The sequence below is a fragment of the Opisthocomus hoazin genome, chromosome 19 (genome assembly GCF_030867145.1).
Source record: "Opisthocomus hoazin isolate bOpiHoa1 chromosome 19, bOpiHoa1.hap1, whole genome shotgun sequence".
In the NCBI taxonomy this organism is placed as follows: domain Eukaryota; kingdom Metazoa; phylum Chordata; class Aves; order Opisthocomiformes; family Opisthocomidae; genus Opisthocomus; species Opisthocomus hoazin.
The window spans coordinates 14,478,869-14,502,016 of NC_134432.1; the positions used below are offsets into that span (position 1 = coordinate 14,478,869).

The following is a 23,148-nucleotide window of genomic DNA, read 5'->3' on the forward strand; positions in this document are numbered from 1 at the left end:
GGTTTGCAGGGTTGTGCAGATGTGACTGGTACTGGAGGAGCTTGCCTCCAGGCTCCTCCTGTATACAGAGCATCACTTAACTTGTCTCGCCAGCCTCTAGTCATCTGGTTACTCATGAAAGGTGAGAACTGGAAGGGGCTTTCATCTGAAAGATTTGCCCAGGAGCGCCACTGGCACCGTACCCACCCTACGCGTGGCTGCAGCCATTACACGTGTGCTGCATGCCTCCTCCCAGCTCCTGACTCGGGGGCTTGCAGCCAATCTGCCTTTCACCAGAGAGGTGAAAGGCTCTTTCAGCAGAGAATCTCTCCTTGCATATAGCTCATGCTCTGGCCTTTCCAGTTTCACAGGGAGGCTGGTAGGAGGGGGAAGGCATCTCAACAGGTTCAGAGGTAAAGGCAGAGGTTTCCTACAGCTCTTCTCCATTGAACAGTTAGATAACTCTTTTACTAGGCTACAAGCTGAGTGGACTGGGAGCACCCCTTTCCCCTTGCGTGATCTGGTGGGATTTGACCTCCTGTGTTCATAGGTTTTGATGTGTTAGTTTGATATCAATTACTGGTCCAAGAAATGTTTGTTCCAAAGACTTCTGAGTGAATAGCTAAAGCCCCTGTTGTGCTGAGTCTTCACCTGTGCCATCAGAGAGCCTGAAGCAGGGACAGGATGAGGGACCTCTAACTCTTGCCTCCACTTACATATGATAAACTGAAGGCCAGTGACTGCCCAGGCTCTTGCTGTGCTGAATGACCAAACCCACAGCCGAGGAGGCTGGAGTCCTGAGCAGGCAGAGTGTGGCGGTTCAGGTGATGGCAATGGTTATTTTCCTGGGGGATGGCGCAGGCCATAATGATGCTGCTGTGCAAGGACTGGAGTGGGCTGGATGCTTTGGTGTGGCTCAGGGTATAAGTCTACAGGTGAAATTACCAAGGGAGTTGGGGCTGGTCAGCCTGGAGAAGAGAAGGCTCTGGGGTGACCTTAGAGCAGCCTTCCAGTACCTGAAGGGGGCCGACAGAAGGATGGAGAGGGGCTTTTCACAAGGGGGTGTAGTGATAGGACAAGGGGGAATGGCTGTAAACTAAAAGAGGGCAGATTTAGATTCGATATTAGGAAGAAATTCCTTCCCATGAGGGAGCTGAAACACTGGCACAGGTTGCCCAGAGGAGCTGTGGCTGCCTCCTCCCTGGCAGTGTTCAAGGTCAGGTTGGATGGAGCTCTGAGCAACCTGGTCTGGTGGAAGATGTCCCTGCTCATGGCAGGGGGGTTGCAACCAGATGATATTTAAGGTCCCTTCCAACCCAAATCATTCTATGATTATGAAAATCAGTACAACTCCAACCACTAAAGTCATGGTAGCTGGGACTATCACCTGGATGTGTGCTGGCAATGATGTTCAGATCTTTAACAGCACTGGCAAAGCGAGTAGTGATACCAGCAAGTGTCTTCAAAGCATTTTACTTAAGTGAGAGGGCTGCCTTTCGTGGTTCTTTCTTCTCTGGTCTTAAGATACCCCGATATTGGTTTTGCTGAGGGTCTGCAGCATTTTGTGCCACCTACTCCTACAGCACAAGGCCTGTCCTCCCCTCCTGGGACCTCAGGGAGGGCACTGCTGAAGGAAGGGATTTGGCATAGGCAAGTCACACCAGCTTGTACGGGCTTTTTTCCTCAGTGCTGTTCTAACACTGTGGCTATACAATGCCAGAACTAGTCAAACCATTTGAAGGCGGTGTCTACCGGTGTGCAAAGTGTTTCCCACTGCTGTGCAAAGGCGATCAGCGGCATGCAGAGGCAGAGCAACGCGAGCGGAGCAGTGCGGGACCCCCAGATAAGCTGTGCGTGCAGCCCCAGCGCCCGCAGCCCTCCCACCCTTTGCTCCCCTGCCAGGGAGGGTTTTGCCACCCCAACCCCAGCTCTCCTGGCAGTGGATGCCACCTTCCCTCTGCTTCCATTCCTTCCTCCTCGCACTCTTACCCTTCACATGCACGTTTTGCAGCTCTTTTGCCAAACTCCTTGCGTTTTTCCATGTTTTCACAAGCCATATCTCCCTGGGGAGGGGGGGGCTGGGACAGGGGAAGGGAGAAAAAAAAACTCCAGCTCGTGCTAATTCTGCTGGGGAAAGGGAGGGGGGAACTCCCCGGTTTTGGGGGACCGGGGCAGCCCCGCAACGCTGGAACTCGCCGGGAGCGGGGCGGGCGGGGGGGCCGGCCCGGGGGCCGCACCGCCCGGCCCTGATTTGCTGCGCGGCTCCGAGATTGACAAACTCCTGCCTCGGGTTTAAAAGAAGGGAGGAAAAAAAAAAACCTCAGGGGGGTGGGGGGAGAGAGAGAGAGAAAGAAAAGTTTTGTCGCTTGCCGGAGCAGGCAGGGGCCGGGAGTGAGCGCGGCGGAGCCCCCGACAGCCCTCCGCCCGCCCCATGGCTTTATAAAGCGGCTGCTCTCCGGGGGGGCTGGCGGGGGGGTCTGAGCGGCTTTTCTTCGCTTCTCTGTGTGTGTGTATATATATTATTTTTTTTTTCCACCCCTTCCCCCCCGAGTTGTCCCGAGCTGGTGCCCCGTTTTTTGTGGACCATGGATACGCACACGCGGTGGAAAAGGCGCAGTTGGATACGGAGCTGGTGGGGACCCGCTGCGCTGGTGCTGCTGGGTGCCCTGTCCCTCGGCCGGGCAGGTAAGCAGCCCCCGAGCCCCCCCTTCCATCCCCGTGGCAGCGAGTCCCGGGTGGGGAGGGCGAGGTGGCTTTTGTGCGGGGCAAAACCATTTGTCTTTACTCAGTGCATTCCGGAGGGGAAAAAAAAAATACCAAACCCACCCAACCTCCTTTAGCTGCCCGCGTCTCTGAATGCCGTTTGTCAGGGGGCCCGTGAAAGGGGGTGAAAAAACCGCAAAACTCTCTTAAAACAATACTTTTTTCACCTTTCTTGGAGTACAGCAGCCTGTTGCTGAGCTTGTTTTTCTGGAGCAGAAGTTAGGATGTGTTTCTGGAGGCTCTAGGTTTTTATATATTTGCGTATATGTATGTGAATATATATTTAGTCAACTGGAAACCTCTCGTCTTGCGTAGTTCCTCCTCCTTGAGGAGAAGAAACTTTTTGTCCGGCAGTAATCCGCTCTGCCCCCGCAGACCTCGGTGCACAAAAGCTTGGCAGTTCTGCTCGGCACCCCAAGGCTCCCGCTGCCCCCTCGCCAGCCCCGCTTTGCCGGGTTTCTCCCCCAAATTGGGGCTGCCGAGGGTGGCAAGAGGCCGTTCTGAAGTACCAGATGTGCAACAGCACTAGCCGAGCAGCCAGAAAAACCCTGGAATGTCACTTTTTTTAACGATGGCGCAGGGCTAAGCGCTTGATTTCACCGGTTTGGGGTTTCTGAGGGATTTTGGGAACTCTGCTTTCCCCGGCTGGGCTGTGAGATGCCCAAGCAGGGCAGCTGGAGACTTGTGGGTCTGTTGGAAAAGTTTTCTGCGCGTTTTCAGGGGGTTTTCCGAGTTTGTAGCAGACGCTTGGAGGCATCGGTGCTCTGAGGTCATTTTTAAGTTGTGTTTCAAGGGAAAGGCTAAGGAGCGGTTTGTTGGCAAAGCTGGTTTTTGAAATCTGAAAAGTTAAAGCAGACGGAGTTCTGCGGGGTAACTTGAGAAACTGGGTGAGAAGTGCTCTGGGGAGCCGAGCTGTCGGGGGTTCGGCTTTCGCGCTCGGTTTCTGCGTGCTCTGGGTATGGTTTCCTGGGAAGCTCAGGCAGCGGTGTTTGCGGGGATGTTTGTGTGTTACCAGGACAAATGCGTGTGGGATTCTGTATATAGCAGCGTGATTGAAAATTACTGTTAATTTCTAGGTTCACGAAATGACCTTAAGGAAGAATAAGTGGGCGTATGAGGAATGCTTTCATTAAGTGTTTGCTTGCAAAGTCTGAGCAAGATGGAAAAGTTGCTGGTTGATGAATAAAATGCCTCTAGAGCGTCACTGTAGGAGAAGTGAAGGGCAGTCAGAGCCTCCACAGAAGTCTGTCTGGTAGTGCAGAAGCATCGGATGGTCAGAGCAGTTTTCGGACTAGAAGAACACTGGAATGATACCAGCTCAGCTCAAGTTCCCTTCTTGTGCAGCCAGCTTGTCGGGCCGCTCTGTTACTTTGTGTTAGCTGAAAACTGAATTATTACCAGTCTCAACTCTTTGAAAGGAAAGATGACAAAGTTTTCCTTTTTCTTTTGTCTGTGCTAATGTTTTAATGGTGTCAGAGCATCCTTAGGCACTCTGCCTGTCAGTCTGTATCCTGCTGACGGCTTTGACAGAAGACCTGGCTCCTCTTGAAGTTACCTGGGAACTTTTCTGGAACTTTTGGGTCCAGCTGTGGGCCACAGCTGGAGGAGGCAGAGGGCTGGCAGGAGCTCAGCTGCGGTGGGTGGCTGGGGAGCTTTTGGAGGGCCAGTGTGCTTCTTGCAGTGAAAGGCTTTGAGTTTTCCTAATGAGCCTCCTAATAGGACAACAAATAATTTGGATGAGGGAGGAGTCAGGTTGGAACTGCTGGGGGTATTAGCTGATGCTCTTTATAGGCCTTTTTTAATATTTCCAAATCCTCTCTGGTTTTGTTTCAGTTGATTTGTTTCTCTTTCAGTTTCACTTTAATCAGTTTCTCCGTGTGGAGAGAGGTGAATTTTCTGTCATCTCTTTGCGAAGCAGAGCCCTGGGGTGGCTCCAGAGAAAGGGGGAAGAAACCTCACGGAGGCTTTCCAGAAAAAATAGAGGAATAGCAGTGTCAAAGGCGACATGGACTGAACGGCTTCTGAACACTGCCCTTCCAGCTCAGATTTTCCCATATTTTAACAGATGATGTCACACCAAAAAATCTAACCCACAGACAAAGTTGGAATCTGTCTCTGCTTTTACAAATGCCTATAAAATTGAATCAGGTTTCTGGGTGAAAATTTTTGGAAGCAGCAGTTGCCTTTAGTGGTGAAGAGAAGTGTAATAAGAATACATGGCGTGCCCTTTAACAGAAATAAAAATGCTGGAAATTATGAAGTATCCTGTTACCATCTGTTGCTTCTCTCCCTGGCTCTTCCCCAGTCATCTAGAATGAGCTAAAAAAGTCTTTATCCAGCCAATTAGAAGCATTTTGTTTAATATTTTGCCAATCAAAAGTGTTTATATTGTTTTACAAGAAGAAATATGACTTTATAAGTCTGGAATTGATGGCAGATCTGATTTCCAGTGTAAAACCTGGATTATGCTGTCAATGTATTGCCAGATTGGAGCAGGACTTTATAAATTAAAAGCACCCAGCTGTCGGACGTGCCCTGTCCAGGGGACGCTGCAGAGGCGTTCAGCTGAGGTAATGTGTTATTCTTCCATGTAAGCTGGGGTCAGGATGAAAACTCGGCAGGCCGTTCCCTTCGAGGTGGTTTTTGGAGGCTGCTCCTGCGCTCGCAGTGCTGTAGCTGTGCTGGATGCAGGAGCTGCTTTTGGTCTCATGGTTGAGGAGCTGGTTCCACTGGCTCCCACCAAAGCCGGTGGGAATTTAGGCTCCTTGGTCTGAAGCATCACAGAGTTGCCTGGGCAATAATTTGTTTGGGGACTGGAGAAATCCCATTTCATCTCTCATCTTTAGGGGTAGCTCTAAGGCAAAACCTGCTGAGGAGTTGCTGATTTTTGGCATACAAAGAGGGACAACAGCGTGGGCTTCTTGCCTGCTGGCATTGCTAGCTCAGATCCCTACTGGATCCTCACATATGGAACCTCTCTCTAAGAGCAAGGGTAGTCCAATGAACAAAACTGTCTTGGTGTTACTCCTCCTGCTTGCAGACAGCCTGCTCTGGAACAAATAGGGAGGGATGGTACAGGGGATGTGTATACTTATATTAGATGGGTGCTGTCCCTGCCCCTCACGTTTTCTTGTTGAAAGAGATGGACTTGTCAGCTTCATTCCTTTTTAAATTTAGAGGAAAAACTATCTAGTAAGTCTCTGTCTCATGACAACTTGCAGTCAGACCGTGTGTTGCAGGGGTTGTACTACTATCTGTCGGAGGGCTTTGGGGTGTGACTTGGTGCCGTGGCTCCTGCTCCAACCTCCCACCTCTGTGCTGTGGGAGGGGGATGCAGATGCAGAGCTGCCAGCCTGCGCTGGGCAGAACCCCGCTGATGGTTCCCCAGAAGTTAATCTGAGTGCTGTGTCTCTGTATGTCTGGTACCAGCAGCTGCGCTGTATGTGATGTTCAGCACAACAGTTTTAATTCTGAAATAGCTTTTCTTTATCTCGGAGCTCCAACATGGAAAACCTTTGCCACTGTCCCAGAGGTCTAGACCCTTAATGGCATGTAGATGTCCTGTGATCCTTGGTAGCCTGTGCCTGGCTGCTTTTCTTCTGATGCTGAAGACGTGGTCTGCTCCTGGTGTTGTCTGTCCATCTCTGCTTCAGTGACTCAAAGTTTCCCTGTCTGTTCTGCAGCCTGGTTTCAGGGCATAGGCTCAAAGTATCCATTCTCACAACTGCTTTGAGTTACTTTTCGGATGAGACAAAGCGTGGCAACAAATGCGGAGAAGCAGAAGGTGCTTCTGTGGCATATGCCATTGACAGAGGCATTTGTGTGAAGTACTGCTTATAGATGCATTTAGCTGACTGGAGTTTTGTCTGGACTTCAGAAAGAAATCTGTGGGAGTACTTTCCAGGAAACCGCTCCTCAGTCTGAGGTGGTTTTTATTCTGTAGAGGTAAAGCAAACTGGCAATTAATTCTTTTAACAGTTACTCTGTCTACTTTCTGTCTTACGCCCTGATTCTTTGACCTGCTCCCTGTGCTCCCCCTCACCCCACGCTGTCTGGATGCTGGGGCTGTGCTACGCTGCTGCCCTTCCTGAAGCAGGATGGATGCCGATAGCTCTGTGTAAGCGCGAAAGGCAACACTTGGAAAAACTGCACGGAGCGATACTGCTGTGAACGCTTCCACGCAAGCAGAGTGAAGCTTAGGGGCTTTCTGGCCCAGCAAACCTTCAAGGGGCAATGGGGCGGAGGAGGTATGGGCCAGCTGGCCCCCGGGGAGATGGTGTTCAGAGGGTGGAAAAGTGCTCAAATGCGGTGTCACCATGGTGATTTGTTGTTTTGCTATTTATGTGTGTTCGTATGGTTGCCTGCAGATATGTCTGAAGAATGGTGGGACCGGGGAAGGGTGGGGAGCTGAGCCCCCTGGGTTGTTGAGTGGCAGCAAATGCTGCAGGTGCTGAGATGGGTCTAGAACCTTGCTCAAACGAACAGGGTGTGTGTGTCACCGTGGGGCTGTTTGGCCTTAAAGGACTGCCGAAGGGTCGAGTTTGGAGCCTCTCCGTCAGTCTACTGGTTGGCCCTGGCATTAGAAAGTAAGGACTGGTCTGCATATGCTGTGGTTTGGGGTGGGGGTGCCCGGGTCCAGAAGGATTTGGGAAGAGCAATTGTGTTTGGAGCGCATGCTCTGCTGTCGTGTGAACTGATTTTGGAATGTAGCAGCACCTAAGATGGGGGAAATCCCTGCTGTGTTACAAGTATAAATTTGGCGCTTCGTCACGTATGTACACGCTCGCCCACGTGTGCTCTCTCCTGGTTTGTTTAGCAGGAGTCTTATCCTCAGGGTGCAGCTATCAGTCTATAAAACAAATTATTTTGCAGAGAAAAGTTTAAAACATTGTTTGGGTTCTACTTAAAACATGATTATAACTTTTCAGTACCTAGATTTTGGTAAATGGCAACTGCTGTTTAAGAAGAGAGAAGAGTTGTCTGGGAAATAAACTGGGAATGAACCACAAAACCCACCTCTTCACAGACTTTTTTTCACGTGGAGGATGACTTTTTCCACTCTGTTCTGTGCTTGTATCCAGTGTAGGCTTCTACTCGTCATGTATTTAGGAAAGCCCTGATTCTGCCGCAGGTCTCCAATACTGCTACTGTTGAGGATATTTTGGCAATGCTGAGGCCTTAGAGTCATCTGCTGGAATTGGGTCAGATTTAAGACCTGTGGGATTAGTCCCACAGTACCAGTCAGTGTCACCAGAGGCACGTTCACACAGGAGTCACTCTGCTTCTGGAGTTCAGTTTGCTATCTCCGCTGGTTTCTCTGCACCATCTGTGAAGGTCCTTGACTTTTAGCTTCTTTTTTAGTATGGAGTGCAAGCATCTATCTTGGATATACAGCAAGTCTGTTGCATGTAAGCAGTAGGACCTGGTACTGGCATTGCACTGGGAGATGCTGTCCCCACAATGGGGGTTCCCCCTTGGAGCAGCTGACATGGTGGGGAACCCCAAGGGAGGGCTGATGCAACCCAAGGCACCGCTCCTCCCGCGCTTCCTTCCAAGCTCTGCTTCTGCTAAGATGTGGAGGCTTCTTGGCGCTTGGTTATGTTCTGCTGGATCAGGACTGCTCAGTGCCTTTTTTGGCTCCTGTTATTTTTATTTGGATTTCTCTCTGCTTGTGACCCCGTTGGAGCGCAGCTATTGTACAGAGCTGTCAGGAGTAGCAGTCTGAAGACGTTGGTGTGTATTTATTCCCTGCCAAAGGTATGATGGCTTACTGGGAAGGTTTTCGGAGATTTTTTGGAGGGGAAAAACCTTCCAGGTGGACACTGTCTTGTGCTTTCTGGAGAAGACAGAGTGCCTCACATCAGTGTCAGGAAACAGTTTTGTTGCTGGAGTTTGGCTGTTGCCCTTTGGCTGAGCATCGGCAAGGCAAAGTGGCGTGTGGAGCTAGCAGCTTCATCGTTTGGCTGTGGGTGCAAATATTTGACCAAGGCAAGCAGAAGGCAATCTTCAGACCCTTAAGATTTTTTTTCTGCCTCCTGGTGTTGCCTGTTGCCTACTTAAACCTTCAGTTGCTAATTTAGGCAGCGCCTTTCGTCTCCTTTGCCCTCTTGGCTCGCTTGAGGGAGCTTCCAGGGACTGTCTTCTCCAGCTGCAGCCTAGCTTTACTGTACAGCAAAGCTGTTATTCTTACCAGCTAGACTGGAGCTCTTGTGAGAAGTACTGAGTTTGCAAGCTGGCAGTTTTTCTTAAAAATAAAATAAACCTTTGTGTGAAACAAAGAAAAACCCAGTATGGGAAGAATGACCAAAACCAGGAAAACAGTTGAGACGTGAAAGAATGGAAAAAATTTGTTAAAATCTAATGTTATATGGAAAAAACTCAGATTGGCAACATGATATAATTAGCCACTGGGTTACTGTTGGCAAGTTTCAAGGCTCTTGAAATGCAGCCTAGCACTGAGTGAACAGTCCAAATGATGCTGTGGTTTCTCTGTGGATGTGTCTGGAAAATTGTTTGAACTAAAATAAATAAAGGAAGGAGCTACACAAAAGACATTTTTGAGGTTGCTTGCTCTGAGTCTGGGCTCTCTTTCTCTCCAGAAGCCAGCAGGATTCTTAGCATCATTTGGAAGCTTTCACAATGTTGAGAGATGTCATTTTTTGAAACTAGGAAAATGGCATTAATGTATTTATGATGCTGGAGTTTTCCTTCGAGATTGTGTGTAATAATCTGGAGAGAGCAAGGATCGTTTGGGGACTGAATGACTGGAATGAGCTACACCAGTGCTCGTTCCTGACCTCTGCTACAGACTTTCTCCCAGCCCTTAGGCAAGTCCCTGTGTTTCCCATGCTCTGGGGCCAGATCCTGTCTCCTGGCATTGAGGTGTTGCTTGAACACAAATTCAACATTGATATACCAACAAGACATGTGTGTTCAAGCACTGAAGTGTTCTAAGAGTCTCTCTTCATCCCTGTGCCTCAGGTTATGTTAGTGGTTGTGGTCTAGGAGTCTTCTACTTTAGAAATACTTTTCCTCTCTGGGATGGTGTTTTCCTGTCTAGCAACACCAATGCCTCTCACAGCAAATGCAGAAAGTTATTTAGGTTTTGTCTTTAGATTTGGACACATATCTTGCAGTTTAGGTGATAGGGTACAGTACAGACCACCATGGTGTTACTTGCAGTACACTTTGAAGCATGAGATCTATGAATGAAATCCAGAGCAGGCAGAGGATCTGACACGTGCTTCAGTCCACTGGGAAGAAACCCCTTTGGACAGTGGAGGGGATGGGAATGGAAGCGGGGTGCTGGGTGTCCCTGCAGGATTTGGCATGCTGAACCTGTGCTGTGGGCGGAACAGGAGGTTGGGTAAGCTGATGTCAGTCTGTCCTAGCTAGCTTTGGGCTGGTGACATTCAGTAGTTTTGCTGAGGTAAGAAAGTAATTCCAGTGTATTTTGTTGCTGAGTGTTCTGCTTTTATGTAGGCTGAGTGCATTCATGCCTGTGGGGTTGGTTGGATTTCTTGAGAAGTCTCCCGTGCTTGATGCTGTGTTCCTTGTGCTCAGCCCTGCTGCTCCAGGTTCACTGGAGGAAGATTTGAAGGCCAAGCCTTAGTCTTGCTGTGCTCGGGGCCAACTCTTTCATGGGTCTGAACAGTGTCTGGATGTCACCCACAGGAGCCAGGCACCCTGTTTTTCTAATAAGGGGTGGGTGGGTATGCTTGGGGGACCTTTTGTTCTTCTTGGGAGGCTGCAGCTTGCCGAAGACCTGGATGATCTGCCTAGCATGAATGGCAGCTCAATCTTACTGTTAGCTTGGGATGACCCTGGATGCCAGTCCTGCCTGGATCAAGCTGTGCATCTGCAGCCAGGGAGATGCTAATTCTTTCAGAGTAAATAAAATAAGTTTTTTTCCTGGCTCAGCTTTTAAGCGAACTGTTTAAAGTCCTTGTCTTTCCTTCCCTCTCTGCACTTCACTGCCAGAACTTGCAAAGTGCAGGGGAGTTTGCAGCTCTGCTGGAGATGCTGGAAGAGGTTGATGGGGGGACACTCCTAGAGACAAGAGGTCACTGGGGGTCTGCTGGAGTCCCTGCTTGGAGGGACTTGGGCAGTTTTAGTGCTCAGATTTACAGTTTCATTTGCATGTCAGCTGGAGTTTCTATTTTTTGAGTGTGGATATAGAGGAAAGAGCTGTACTTTGGCTGAGCTCGTGTATCCTCACAGAGTGCCTTGCTGGCCTCTTTTCCTCTGCTGTTCTTCCCTCCACCCCCTTTTTTGTTTCCAAGACAATACTTGAGTAAGAATTCATTGCAGCTGAATTCCGGGAGATGACATTGCCAGTTTCCCAGGATCTCTTGTACTCCTGCAGCATTTTACACAGGGATCTCTGGTGCAGCTCGTTCAGCTGCACCCCTCAAATATGAATTAAGCAGTGGGTTTGTGTGGTCTTTGAGGGGGCTCTTCCTAGATGTGCTGGAATGAGATATCCACTCTGTGTGCTCTTGTCTGCTGCAGCGTAGAGATTCGGTCCGGGGGCTGCAGTTCACCAGCTGAAGAATGAATGCATTGTTCGTATGCCCTTATTTCCAGCTTGCACCATTAAAAGTGAATAGAAAGGTCAAGGAGATGAGTCACTGTGAATATAAGTGTCACTCTGCTCCGAAGAAATGGAAAAAAAGGAGCTTCCAAGCGAGGTGTTTCAGCTGGTGCCAAACAGCTCTGTTTCACTGTACTTTCAGGGAGTTACAGGACTCGATCTTAGCTAAGATCTGCAGAAGTGTTCGAGCATCTAAAAGTTAGCAAGGGGCTGGAGCTGGCATTTAGTTGCCGGGGGCTCCGAAGGCAGCTGCTGATGTAGGCTGTGTACAGAAAATCAGGGTGATACTCTGGAAGCATTGGATTCATTGCTGCTGTTTTGCAGAACAACCAGCTGGAGCTCGTAGGGTTAGCAAGCTCTTGGTCTCAGCTGCTTTATCTACCCGGTGGTCTGCAGAAAAGGCCTGCTCCAAATCAATGTGGAGACTCCTAATAGCCAGGCTGCTTTCCTCCAACGCTTAGAGCAAGGGCTACTAGTGTTGTGAAGGTGCTGTTGTGGGGACAGTATTTTTTTCTTGAAATGCTGGTGAGAAAACACATGCACCTTGAGCAATGGGTGTCAGTAGGGTCCTGGCCCATTCCTGCACCATCCTGGGGGAAGGAGCAGGGATGTGAGATGTGAGAGTCTGCAGGGTGCTGGAGGTAAGCGTCCCCTGCCCCTAGTAAATACCCAGTTGTAAATTCAGCTTTTTTAATTTCCTGCCTGAAAGCTTCATTTGACAAGCCCCCGGCAGCTGGTTAACCACACTGGCAGAATGCTGAAAATAGAAATGCAGCTCGTGGGTTGCACGTGTGGAAGAGGGAGCAGTGAGCTGTGGATGGGTTTGTGCCAAGTGGGTGGGATAGGGTGGGGACTTGGCCATAACTTGCCTTTAATTGATACTGCTAGGGCAATTTCAATAAAACAGCAGTGGTGGCCAGGAGACCAGAAAACAGAAGCCAGTTCAGAAGTCGTTAATGCTTTTTTAATAGGGTGGAGTTTCTTTAAGTCATGGGCTCCTGTACCTATAGGTTTCTTTTTTCACATGGCTGAAACACTCTCCTTTGGGGGGTTATCAACATTTTGGCTAGCTGCTTTTCACTGTCCTGGAGAGGAGACACCCACAGTGTGTTTGAGATGGTCTGCTGTGGCAGACACCCCTGCATATTGTCCTGCACTGCTGTGGTGTTTTGACAGAATATGTATCTGAGAGACAGTACATGGAAATATTTACATTTTTGATTTCTAGCCATTGGATTTTTCTATTCTGAAGTCACTCCTGTGGTGTAAAACAGATATTCCTCCAAAAAATAACTAAAGCTTTAGAATTTTGATTTATCCTCCCCCATCGAAATATACCTTCAGTGGAAAATTAAGCCAGCTATTTTTCTTGTCCCCATAATGCAAGATCTTTTCCATAAACAGCTTTCAAATGAATTTACCAGTATAGCTTTGATCCGAGGTGGCCGGAAATCCAACACAAATTCCATTTGATATCAAATGTCTGGGAACCGGGAACTCATTTGCTGATGATGCAACAGCGTGACGCTGCCCCAGGGGTGCAGCGAGGCAGGAGCTGGTGGCTTGAAGCTCCCGTGCATGGGAGGGCTGTGCCTGGTTTGCACGGTGAAGCACCGGGTCTGTAACCCTCGTGCTGGCATCGCGTGGAAGCTGAAGATATCTGCTGATAGGTGAGATGGGTGGTAGGTGTGTTTGGCTGCTGATGGGCAGGACGCTGCTGCTGGCGGTGGGAGGCGTGTGGGACTCCGTGGGAGCCACTGCGCTGGAGAAGCCTGGCCGTGCCCCTCGGAGGGCTTCCCCCAGGAGACAGGAGTCTGTCCATCCCCTGAGCACAGCCTCTGTTCCCTGACCGTGGGCTGCTCAGTGTCTCGTCTTGGAAAGCTGTCGATTCCTTGAAGGATAAGGACTGCCTGGGGCCCTGCGGCTGCAGATGCTTTTTCTTGATGAGGTCGACATTGTGATGCCATTGGGTATTCTGCTTTTTGTAACAGGGAGGGCAGATCCCTGAGAATCCCCTCATTTCTGTGATCAAAAAGCGACGTGAGGGTGGGAGGAGGAAGCTGCTTTCATCCTGGTCGCTCCATTTGGCACACACTGAGTGCTCATATAGGAAAACTGCTAGGAATGTTCTCTCGCAAGGGTTTGCAGGGATCGGGAGAGGCATATTATCACGTCTTGTACACTTTGGGAGAAAGTCCCTCCCTCTGTCTCTCTCAAATGTTTAAATTAAAACAATCTGTCTTTCTGCAACTGCTGGATGCTTTCCCTGCTGACCTCAGGAGCTGGGACTGGGAGGAGGAGCAAACAGACCCCAGTGCTTATAACTGGCTCTGGCTTTTTTTAAGCTTCAGTCCCGATTCCCTGCAGGATGCAAAACGGAGAAACAATAAGGGCCATATCTGCTCTGGAAACATCAGTTTTCCCAGTGCTCTGTAATTAAAGAGCTATATCGGGAAGCAGTGAAGCATTTATGTGCTGGAGGCTATTGTCTTACAGGACTGTGTGGAGAGAAGGCAGCAGGCATGCTTAACCCTTCTGCCAGAGCTGGCATGGAGGGCGAAGTCCTTGCAGCATCCCACCATCTTTTTCTTTTCCAACCACAGACACGTTCTCACAGCAGGATCTGACTGTGAGATGCTCCCTGTGAGTGAAGTCCTGGGCAGGATCAGCCCTTTATGCCTTAAATGGGAAAGCAGAGCTGAGCAGCTCTGCAGACTCTGGCAGACGGCGGTGCCCGAGGATGCTGGATGCGGTGCTTCGTCCTCAGCCTCCGAACGCAGCCGTGGTCCTGCTTAGGGCATTCCTGTGCACCCAGGGGGAAGTCAGCCCTGTGCAGGGGGCCAGGGTTTTTGGTCTCTGACCCTTTGGTGCTTACACACGGAGTTTTGTCTTGGCCCAGGGCCCCATGGCAGGGCAGAGACCGGGTTCTTTGCCTCTTGGCTGTGAGTCCAGCTCTTGCGGCACCGCACTGTTGCGGGAGTCTGTCCATGTGGAGCTGCGGGCAGATGCAGGGCTGGGACTGGACTCGTGTTCAACTGGGGAACGTAGGCAGGGGAAGCAGCATAGCATCATCAGACCTAAATCACAAAACCGCCCTTCGTCTCTTTGCTACCACTGCTTTTGACTTTCTGCCTTCATTGCCCACATGCCTGCATTTTTTTTTAGCAGTTTGTGGAGCATTTACAGTGCTGGTTGGGATTCTGCCCAGGAAAATGCAGTGTGATTTCTTGTGGCAATGGGGAATAGGCTTGGATAACACCGAGCTGACTAAGATTTTCCTATGAAATGTGAAGCAGAACCAAAACTGGAGTTTGTTTTGGGTGTGGAAGAGTCTGTAAAGAATTTTGGGTTCCTTGTTTGAAGGTACTTAAAAATTCTCATCAATAAACTTAGAGATGCTCTGAAGCTGTTGGAGTCAGAACATCAATTAAAGATGTTCTGCACATTTAGAGTAACCGAGTAACTCAGCGTGCTTCCCTCCCTGTAGCTCCCTTCTCCAAAGCCTTGGCCAGACAAGCCGGGGCCCTCCTTGCCCTGGGGACACTCATCCCAAATAATGAACAGCCGCGCTGCTAAAATGAGCACAAATTCTGTGAGCCTGGAAATAGCTGAGTCTCTGCTGCTTGAGCAGAGCTGGCCAATTTGTGGCCTGGGATGAAGCTTTTTATGGATGAAGCTGAAACATCTGCTTTTGGGGGAGTGGAATCTGCCACATCTTTGCTTTAGCTCATGTAGCCTATAAAGAAACTGGGTGGGATTTGGGGCCCCATATACCTGTCCCTATTGTGTCTTGTGGGGGTCAAGTTGTTTATTTTTCTGATGGTGGCAAAATGCCATAGGGAATGGAATGGCTGAAAATAGATGTGGGAGAGGAGGGGGAACTTCTGTGAGACTGAATTGGGCTCTCTTTGCTGAGGAACAAAAGCTGCAGATGTGCAAGAAACTTATTTGGGGGAACAGATCTGTTTCAACACTTTTCTTTCCATTTTGGTGAGCAGTGAATGATAGCGGAGGGGGTGTTAATGCAGGCAGATATGCCATGCCTGCGTAATGTCAGTCGACACAGGATTAAATAAGGCATGTGGAAAATTCTTCAAGGAAGTAAAGTCTGGTGAGAAATAATCATCAGAGGGCTTAGGAGGTGAAATAACCTGCTCTAGACAAGCCACAGTCCTCATCTGTCCCCTGGAAATCTGCCGAGCAGTGGATCAGCAGTTTGGGAGGAAGTGGCATACTTGGCACGGGTGAGGCTTACTGGTCTGAGCACCCCGCTGTGCTGGGAGAGCAGCTCTGCGCTGCTGCACTCCAGTGTCTTGTCACGTATAAAGCTTCCTAGCATGAGTGGAGGGAGGGATGGATGCGGGGCAGGAGCTGCTCTGCAAGGTGAGCTGTCAGTCCCTCCTGGAGAGGGGGCACTGGAGGAGCTAATGCTTCACCAAGGCTTGGGTGTGAAAAGCAGAAACCCTTCTCCTTTGTACAGAGGGCTGCAGTAGGGTTAGTTTAGATGTTTGCAGAAACAAGAGTTGAGCCCAATGGCAAGAGTGTTGGGGTGGAACAAGGAGAACTTGATGCAGCTCCAGACTTAGTGGAGCCTTTTTATATAGACTGGTTGGTCCTGGTCTAGTGTTCCACTCCTCTTTCACGCCACCAGTCTCAGCAACGCTTAAACTGGGTTTATGGCTGGTTTGAACCGACATGGTGATGAATTTGACCCATAACGTCCTGAGTTTAATATGCCATTATTTGATTCTATTCTCCGTGCATGTAGCAATGGACTTGCAACTGGAACTTCTCTGCATGCATGTCCTTGGTGGTTTTTGACAGGAATGGTCAGGAGGAGCTAGGATGGCACTGGAAAAAGGGCAGAGTCCTTTCCAAACTCCCATGGGTTTGAGTCTTCTACGCAGCTGATGTTATATTTTCTGGGATGTCTGTCTTAATGTCAAAGGGAGTGTCTCCTCCCTTCTCCTTGTTCTGGGAAAGATATCTCAGCATGTTCATGAAGGGAAGAGGAATATACTGTAAGTGACCTCTTTGCACTTTTGTAAGGACAAAATTTGTTTTTCTGTAGCTATGAAAAGTTTGTCTTCCCTTTGAGTAATAAATGAGGGCATATATAATGTACACAGATTACTTTTAAGCTATTGTGTATACCTTAGTATGAAGTCCTTCATATAGTGCTTATTTTAGTGATGGAGAGAATAGCAAGCATGCTCCATGTATAAATCAGTCTTCTCAAAATATACAGATAACTCTTGGCATTTGCCTTGTCTCTAGCTTCCCAAATATTTTCTTACCTCATTTGGCTGCTTCCACTACTCAACACGCCTTTTGCTCATCTATATGATGAGTGGTGTTCAGCTGCTGCACTTCTCTGCATGGATAGATGTCTTGATGTGTCATTTACCTTCTCTCTCTATATGTAAAAATACCAAACATTACTTATACACATTCACGAGTGGATGCACAAATGATTGGAAGTGTCAGCATGCACTTTTCCAGATGGTGGAAGCATGTTCCTTACTACATTTATTTCAAATGTCAAACTCAATGAAATTAATTACTACCAGACCTGAAGCGACGGAGTGATTCTTGTCTCCGTTACGCCAGCGCAGGGTGAAGCTGCGCGCTTCATAGCAGACACAGCCTCCAGGGGTTGAAATGCGATCGCTAAGCTGTGACTCCAAGCAATGCGAAGGTCTGGACTTGCAGCGGGATGATCAGTCTTTATTTGGTTTCAGGGGGAAAGCTGGGTTTGGCCTTGGTAGGGAGGGCTGTCTCCTGGGGCAAGAAGGGCTTGGTGAGTGAAAAACTAACTTTGTCTTGGGTTTCCCTTGGTGTGCGTGGTGCGAATGCAGCAGCGTGCCTGGGAAGTGCCTTACTGTTGCCCTGCTCGTGACCGTGGTGCTGGCGTCCTGGTGCTCGCTCTGGCATCTCTCCCTGTGCTCCAGTGAGCTCTAGATCTACCCTTAACCTTTTGCCCTTCCATTTACCTGCAAGAGGATGCTATTGAGTTTTTGTGCTATGTCTCAAGAAGTTCTTGGGCTCTTTGGGGATAGGAATTGAAGTACTCAGGTTGGGCAGGGTTGTAGAGAAGTTGCTTTGGTCAGATGTTGGCAAAGCTCTAGGGATGAGTGCTGGACTTGGGTGCCCAAGTTAGGGTACTGAAGGACTGGGTGTCAGCTTAACAGCGCTCTGAATGAAAGCGCTGAGCTCTTGGCATTTTGGGAAACTGGGGTCAATGAGTCTCAAGACAGTCCCATCGAAGGAGTAACAGAAAATGCGTTCTTGGTTGCTGTAGTGTTTTATTCCTGCTGTCTCTGCACCGTGGCTGTCCTGGCTCTGGGAGCCGCGCAGAGCTCTAGGGAGTTGCTCGGTATTTCATGCAGACCCTGGGTCAGAAGCAGAGCTGAGCAGCTTCATCCAGAGCCTTAGAAACAAGAACTGTGCATGCATCTTAATGTTTGGTTGCCACCCTGCATTTTGCTTCCTATAAAAAGAGAGCGTGTCCTTGTCAGGGCTTTTCTAGGTAATTCCTGCTAATAATCCTTTGTGTTTCTTGAACATCTTTGTTCTTCTTTTCAGAAGATACCTTGCAGCAATTCTGTTGAGCAGATCACCAGTTTTCCTTAGGGAAATAGCTGTTACCAGAGAATTTCTAACTGTGCCTAATATAGGATTCCCCCATTTTTAACCTCGCTGCCCCGTGCCTCTCGGGCTGTTATCTGGGCCTGCTACTCTCGTCCTTCGTGGCCGCTTCTTCCAGTGTCTCTCCCGACACAATTTGGGATCCCTCCCTTGCCTGCCGTACCCAGAAGAACAAACAGCCCTGTCTCCTTTTGCCCTCTATTGTTTCTCCCTTTTGTGCTAAGTACAGTAATGCCTCTGAGCTACCCCCGGGCTGCTGCGTTCCCATGCTTCCCCATCCCTCTCACAAAGGACCTCTTTTCTCCTCCCTTCTGGGTGTTGGGGCTCTGCAAATACACGCCAGCGACCCTTCGCTCTGTATGAAAATAGCCCCTGCCTTTTTGTAGCTGTCATTTTATTTTTGTTCCTTTAATTAGACTTGATCCTGCTTGTATTTTTTTCCTTTGACCCTTCTTTTTACTGCAGTACGTTTTGGAAAAGCTTTTCAGCTCCCTTTCTACCTGTGCATACCCAGCCGTGCTGGCTCACACAAGTCTTCTCTCTTTGGATTAAGTTGGAAGGAACTTTAATTGCAAGACTCCAAACTTTCCCAAATATTTCTTATGTGTGTGTTGTAAGGCTCCCCTGGGAATGGGGCTGCACACTTGCAGTTCAGATTAGGCAAAAGCAGATGGAAGGATAAAGCTGGCAAGCAATTTGTGTGACTCCCTCAAATACTTGCCTCCATGGGTATTTTAATATTGCTGTCATTGTTAAATTTGAAATATTCTTAGTGACATCTTCATTCATCCTGGCTGGCTGCTTGTCAAGGACCATGTCCAAACAAAGGACCTGGTAACTTCTCATGTGCTGGGACTGTGGTTTCCCTGTGTGTTAGAGAAGGATCCTTCCCTGCGATTAACTGCCTGCTTCTGCTAGCATTTCAGTGGATTGGTGCTGATTTACACCACGTGAAGCTCTGCTCTGTTGTATCCTGCTTATGTACAGTTAAGCTGTTTTCCCACCTCATCAGTACCTCATTAATCAAAATCCCTCTTCTGCTGCTGATCAGAGCCCTGGCCTTCGCACAGGCACAGACTTATCTGGGAAAATGTTTCCAGTATGAGTTGCAGTGAGGAGGTTGGAGCAGCATCCTGCAGCCACCTGATTGTCTTCATGGTCAGCAGTCGTACTGCTGCTCGTCCTGCCAGCCAGCTTCTTCGGAACATCTCTGCAGATCCAGCTTCATCCCCTGCATGAGTTCCTGCCTCTTCCTCCCTCTACCTTCAACCCCCTCAGCCGGCTGTGCTGTGCCTTGGGTTTTTCCCATGGTGGCTGCTGCCACGCGGCATGGATGTGATGGAGACTGGCAGTATTTCTGAACATGTCATGGAGTCAGGTGTCCTTCCAGGGCACCCTCGTACATCCCTTTGCTTCCTGAAGGGCTCTTTTATCCTGGTGCCTTTGCCTGCATGGTGCTTTTATTTGTTTCTGACTGCAGAGATGTGCTTGGCAGAGGAGCTGGGTGTTGCATGCTGTTTAACCATGGTGTCTTCTAAAGTGGACACCCCCCCCCCCCCCACTTTGAGATGCTGTACGATTTCTCCAGGAGAAAGGACAAGCAAGTGAGCTTGCCACAGACCACACTCTGCTGTGCAGATCAAGAGCCTGAAAGGGGATCTCTTCTCCTGGTCCTTTGCAGAAACGTGGGGAAGAACAAGGGAGATCAGCGTGGTTGAACGGCGGGGACAGCAGCGCTGGTTCTGCTCACAGCTCTGCTGGAATGGGATAAGCTCACCCTGGGGACAGAGGATGGGTTGGGAAGGAAGGGTGAGCAGTGCAGTGGTGAGAAGTGGTTTCCAGTGTGCTTTGCTCTGAAAAGCAGGTGTGTTTGTTGCTAAAGCTTGATTGATGAAATGGAAAGGAGCAAATAAAAATTCCCTGTGCAGGTCTGTGTGCGGGTGGAGGTGGCTGCCAGCTGCTTTCTGTAGATGGTGCACATGAACAGATCCCTGTCCTGTGAGCTGGTCTGCTTGAAACAGCCTGAGGTCTTGTTAAGAACTGTTAAAGGGCAATAGGACAGGTTAGTTGGCATCCTCATAGGAGGACCGACGGGTCGTTGCCAAGGGTCTGCTGAATGGCTTGGGCCCTGGGGCAGGTTCTCGTGCATGCGCTTGAAGGGAAGGTTATGATGCATTTGGGACTGAATAGCAGTGGCACAAAAAAATACCAGCTTAAGGCTTATAAACCACATGCTTAATTAACATTTAATCTCTCACATAGGCGATTGAGGGGAAGTCTTAGTTGGTCAGGTCAGTATGGTTTAATGTCCAGAGCTGCAGATGAACTGTCTCTTCATCTCTCCCTGACTCCTGTGACCTTGCTCAAGGCCGCTTGCGTTGTTACCCTGCTTATGATAAAGGAAGAAAATAAATTCAACAAGAAATATTATGAACCTTTAAAACAAATAAAGGACGTAATGTCAAGGTAAATGTATTATGCTACAGAGAACACTTTAAAAAGTGGTGAATATGTCAGAGTACTGATTTCTGTGCTGCTTCTTATTCATCTTTTTTTTTTACCTGCTGCGTTTTGCACCCTTTTGAATGGTGAGTGTGATGTGGGCGCTGCTTGTGCTGTAGTTAAGAGGCATGAGTAGAGCGCACATCAATACCAATCTACACTTAGTCTGCTCTCCTGGATCGATCCTTTGAAGCCAAGCAGCTTTCAGGGGCTGCACAGCTTAGTGATGGAGCAGAGTCCCTCATGCTTGGAGCCTGGGGCACTGACTTGGCTGCTGGAGGTGCCCAAGGTCACTGTGGTAGGGCTTGCTTGGTGTCTCTATAAGCTGTGATTGCATGGCTTGACATCATGTAAATGAATGCTTGTTGTGCTGTGTTCTCTTATACAAATTTATGTTTTGATTACCCATCTCTTAGGGACAGATTCTGCCAGCCTTATTGCCTTACCTTATTAAGTAAATTGCTGCTGAACATATTGGGATTGTTTGAAAGCAACGTAGTATATACTATTCCTCCGAGGGAATAGGGCCGGGAAGAGTTACGTGGGGAGCATATGGCTGTGCTCGACTTCTGCAGAAAACCTCAGCTCTGCTAAGCAGGTTTATTTACAAAGCTGGAGTTTAATTGTTTCCCTTTAGAGAACTCGGTTGTCTGATGGAAAACTAGTCCATCAGTGTGAGCAAAAATCAAAACAAAACCAAAAATGTCCAGCTTCTAGTGGTCAGTGTCTCAAGGTGTTGCTCTTGTGCGCTTCCCTGGCTTTGAATGGAGTGTCTGTGTAGTTACCTGTGATTTGTCTCCTGGTAACTTGGAACAACTTGAGAAGTATTTGTTCCTTGATAAAATTCTGAATTCCTTTCCAAACTTGGCACTATTTTAGGTTGGAGGACATCAGGAGAGTTTGCCCTGAAGTGAAATTAATCTTTCAGCATCTCTTTAATCGTATTTTTTGGTTTTGGTCTGAAATGTGAGGAAGAATCTGTATTTGGGATTAAAATTGCATTTCATTACTGCTGGCAGTGAGGCTCAATTTTCTTAATCTTTGATCTTTCTTTAAAGCAGCACCAAGACTTTGTTTCATATTTGCTGATGTGTCTGACCCCTGGTAGAGCTCTGAAGTAGCTCAGATCTGGATGAATCGCTGTTCGTTACACCCAGAGTCCCTATGTGTCTTCTTTGTTTATACTGGTAATACCTCAAAACTCATGCTCTTGGGTTTATGAATTACAAATTGAAGAACAAGTTCACTGGCAACCTGGGAGGGGGAAACCTGTGTTGAAGGGGGACGGTATCTTGCTGGGCCTCCCTCTTCTGCCCGCTGCCCATGACTGAAAAGGCAAAGGAAATAAAAGGTGGTGGGAATTGCTGCTGAAGGTGCAAAGGGTGGGCTGAGTGGCTCTGCAGAAGTGTGAAAGCAAGATGTTAATCCCACCGGTTCCCTCTGCCAAGAGCATGCACGTGCCACCCTTTATGTCACTGTGTGTGTCTGGTGCTTTATTTATTTGTCCTGTTTGGGTACTGCCAGTCGGGAGCAGGCGCTGGTGGTGTGAAGGGCTCGGCACCCTGCTGCTGCCCGGGGCTGGCTGCCTTCGCCCGCAGCGAAGGCTCCTTTTGCTGTGTTGCCTAAGTTGGTTGCTTGCAGTGAAGAAGCCAGAAGTGCCATTTCCTGCAAGCACCTGGAGTATATAAATATTAGGATATGGAAAGCATCATGATAGCAGTCTGCAAATATAAGCTTGACTGATCAAAGTTGTGATTGAACTCTTAAAACCTGCAAGTATGATTAAGAGGTCATGCCATGAACCAGTTTCAGGCAACTGAAAATAAGCTGGAGACTGGAATTGACCTCTCCCAGATGCTGAGGCAAAACAGGTTGGGTTTGGTGTGGGTTTTTTTGCTTACAGCCTGACAAAAGATCTCCTGGAGGTAGAGCTACTGAAATGCAAAGCCCTTTTCTTACCTACAGAAAGAAATGCAACAGCAGTCACTATGCTAGCTGAATATTACAGAAGGGAAATCTTCAGTTGCTTCCATTCATTACCTGGAGAGGAATCAGTAGAGGAAAATGTATTTTCATATATTTTTATTGGTGCTTTGGGACTGGTTTGTGGGAAGATTAATGATATTTATTTGCCTTTTTACTAGGGGGGAGTACTAATTGCTTTCTTGCGTGAGTGAAATGGGTTTGCAGGGATTCAAGTTCTCCCTGTGAATGTGTGTGCAAAGGGGTCACCATTCATCGGGCTCCCCAGGAACATCTTGCACAGACTTGTGTTTGGCCAAGCAACCAGTGATGAGGCACCAGGTCTCGGCGCCATCCCCTTGCTGTGAAGTCAACAGCTTCCAAAGGCAACATTTGCTGGCTTTTTCCTCTTTTCACATCTGCCCTGGAGGTGGAAAGATCAATAGGAGGGGTGAGGAATTTTTCTTACTGTTCTGGCTCAGCTTTATGGCCCCAGATAGCTTCATTTCTATTCTTTCTCATCCATGCTCTGATGGATTGTCTTGCTCTCAGTAACTTGAATCTCAGCTCAAAAGGCCTCAGGAGCACAATAAAACTGTGTGAAAAGAGAAGGAAAAAGATATTCAGCAAGTGATTATGTACTTCAGCCGTCCATCGCTACATACCAGCTAGTGGCATGATGTGGCAGCGTGCGGGGGTGA

General features: G+C 48.6%; 1 protein-coding gene across 2 annotated transcripts in view; it reads left to right on the forward strand.

Moving 5' to 3' along the window:
* Positions 1 to 2,371: 2,371 nt before the first annotated feature.
* Positions 2,372 to 23,148, forward strand: part of COL5A1 (collagen type V alpha 1 chain) — a 160,051-nt gene continuing 139,274 nt past the window's right edge. For both annotated transcript variants that reach the window (XM_075439389.1, XM_075439390.1), the window contains exon 1: positions 2,372 to 2,664. In XM_075439389.1, the coding sequence (XP_075295504.1) occupies positions 2,565 to 2,664 (100 nt within the window). In that variant the 5' untranslated portion in view covers positions 2,372 to 2,564. The remainder of the gene's footprint in view (positions 2,665 to 23,148) is intronic.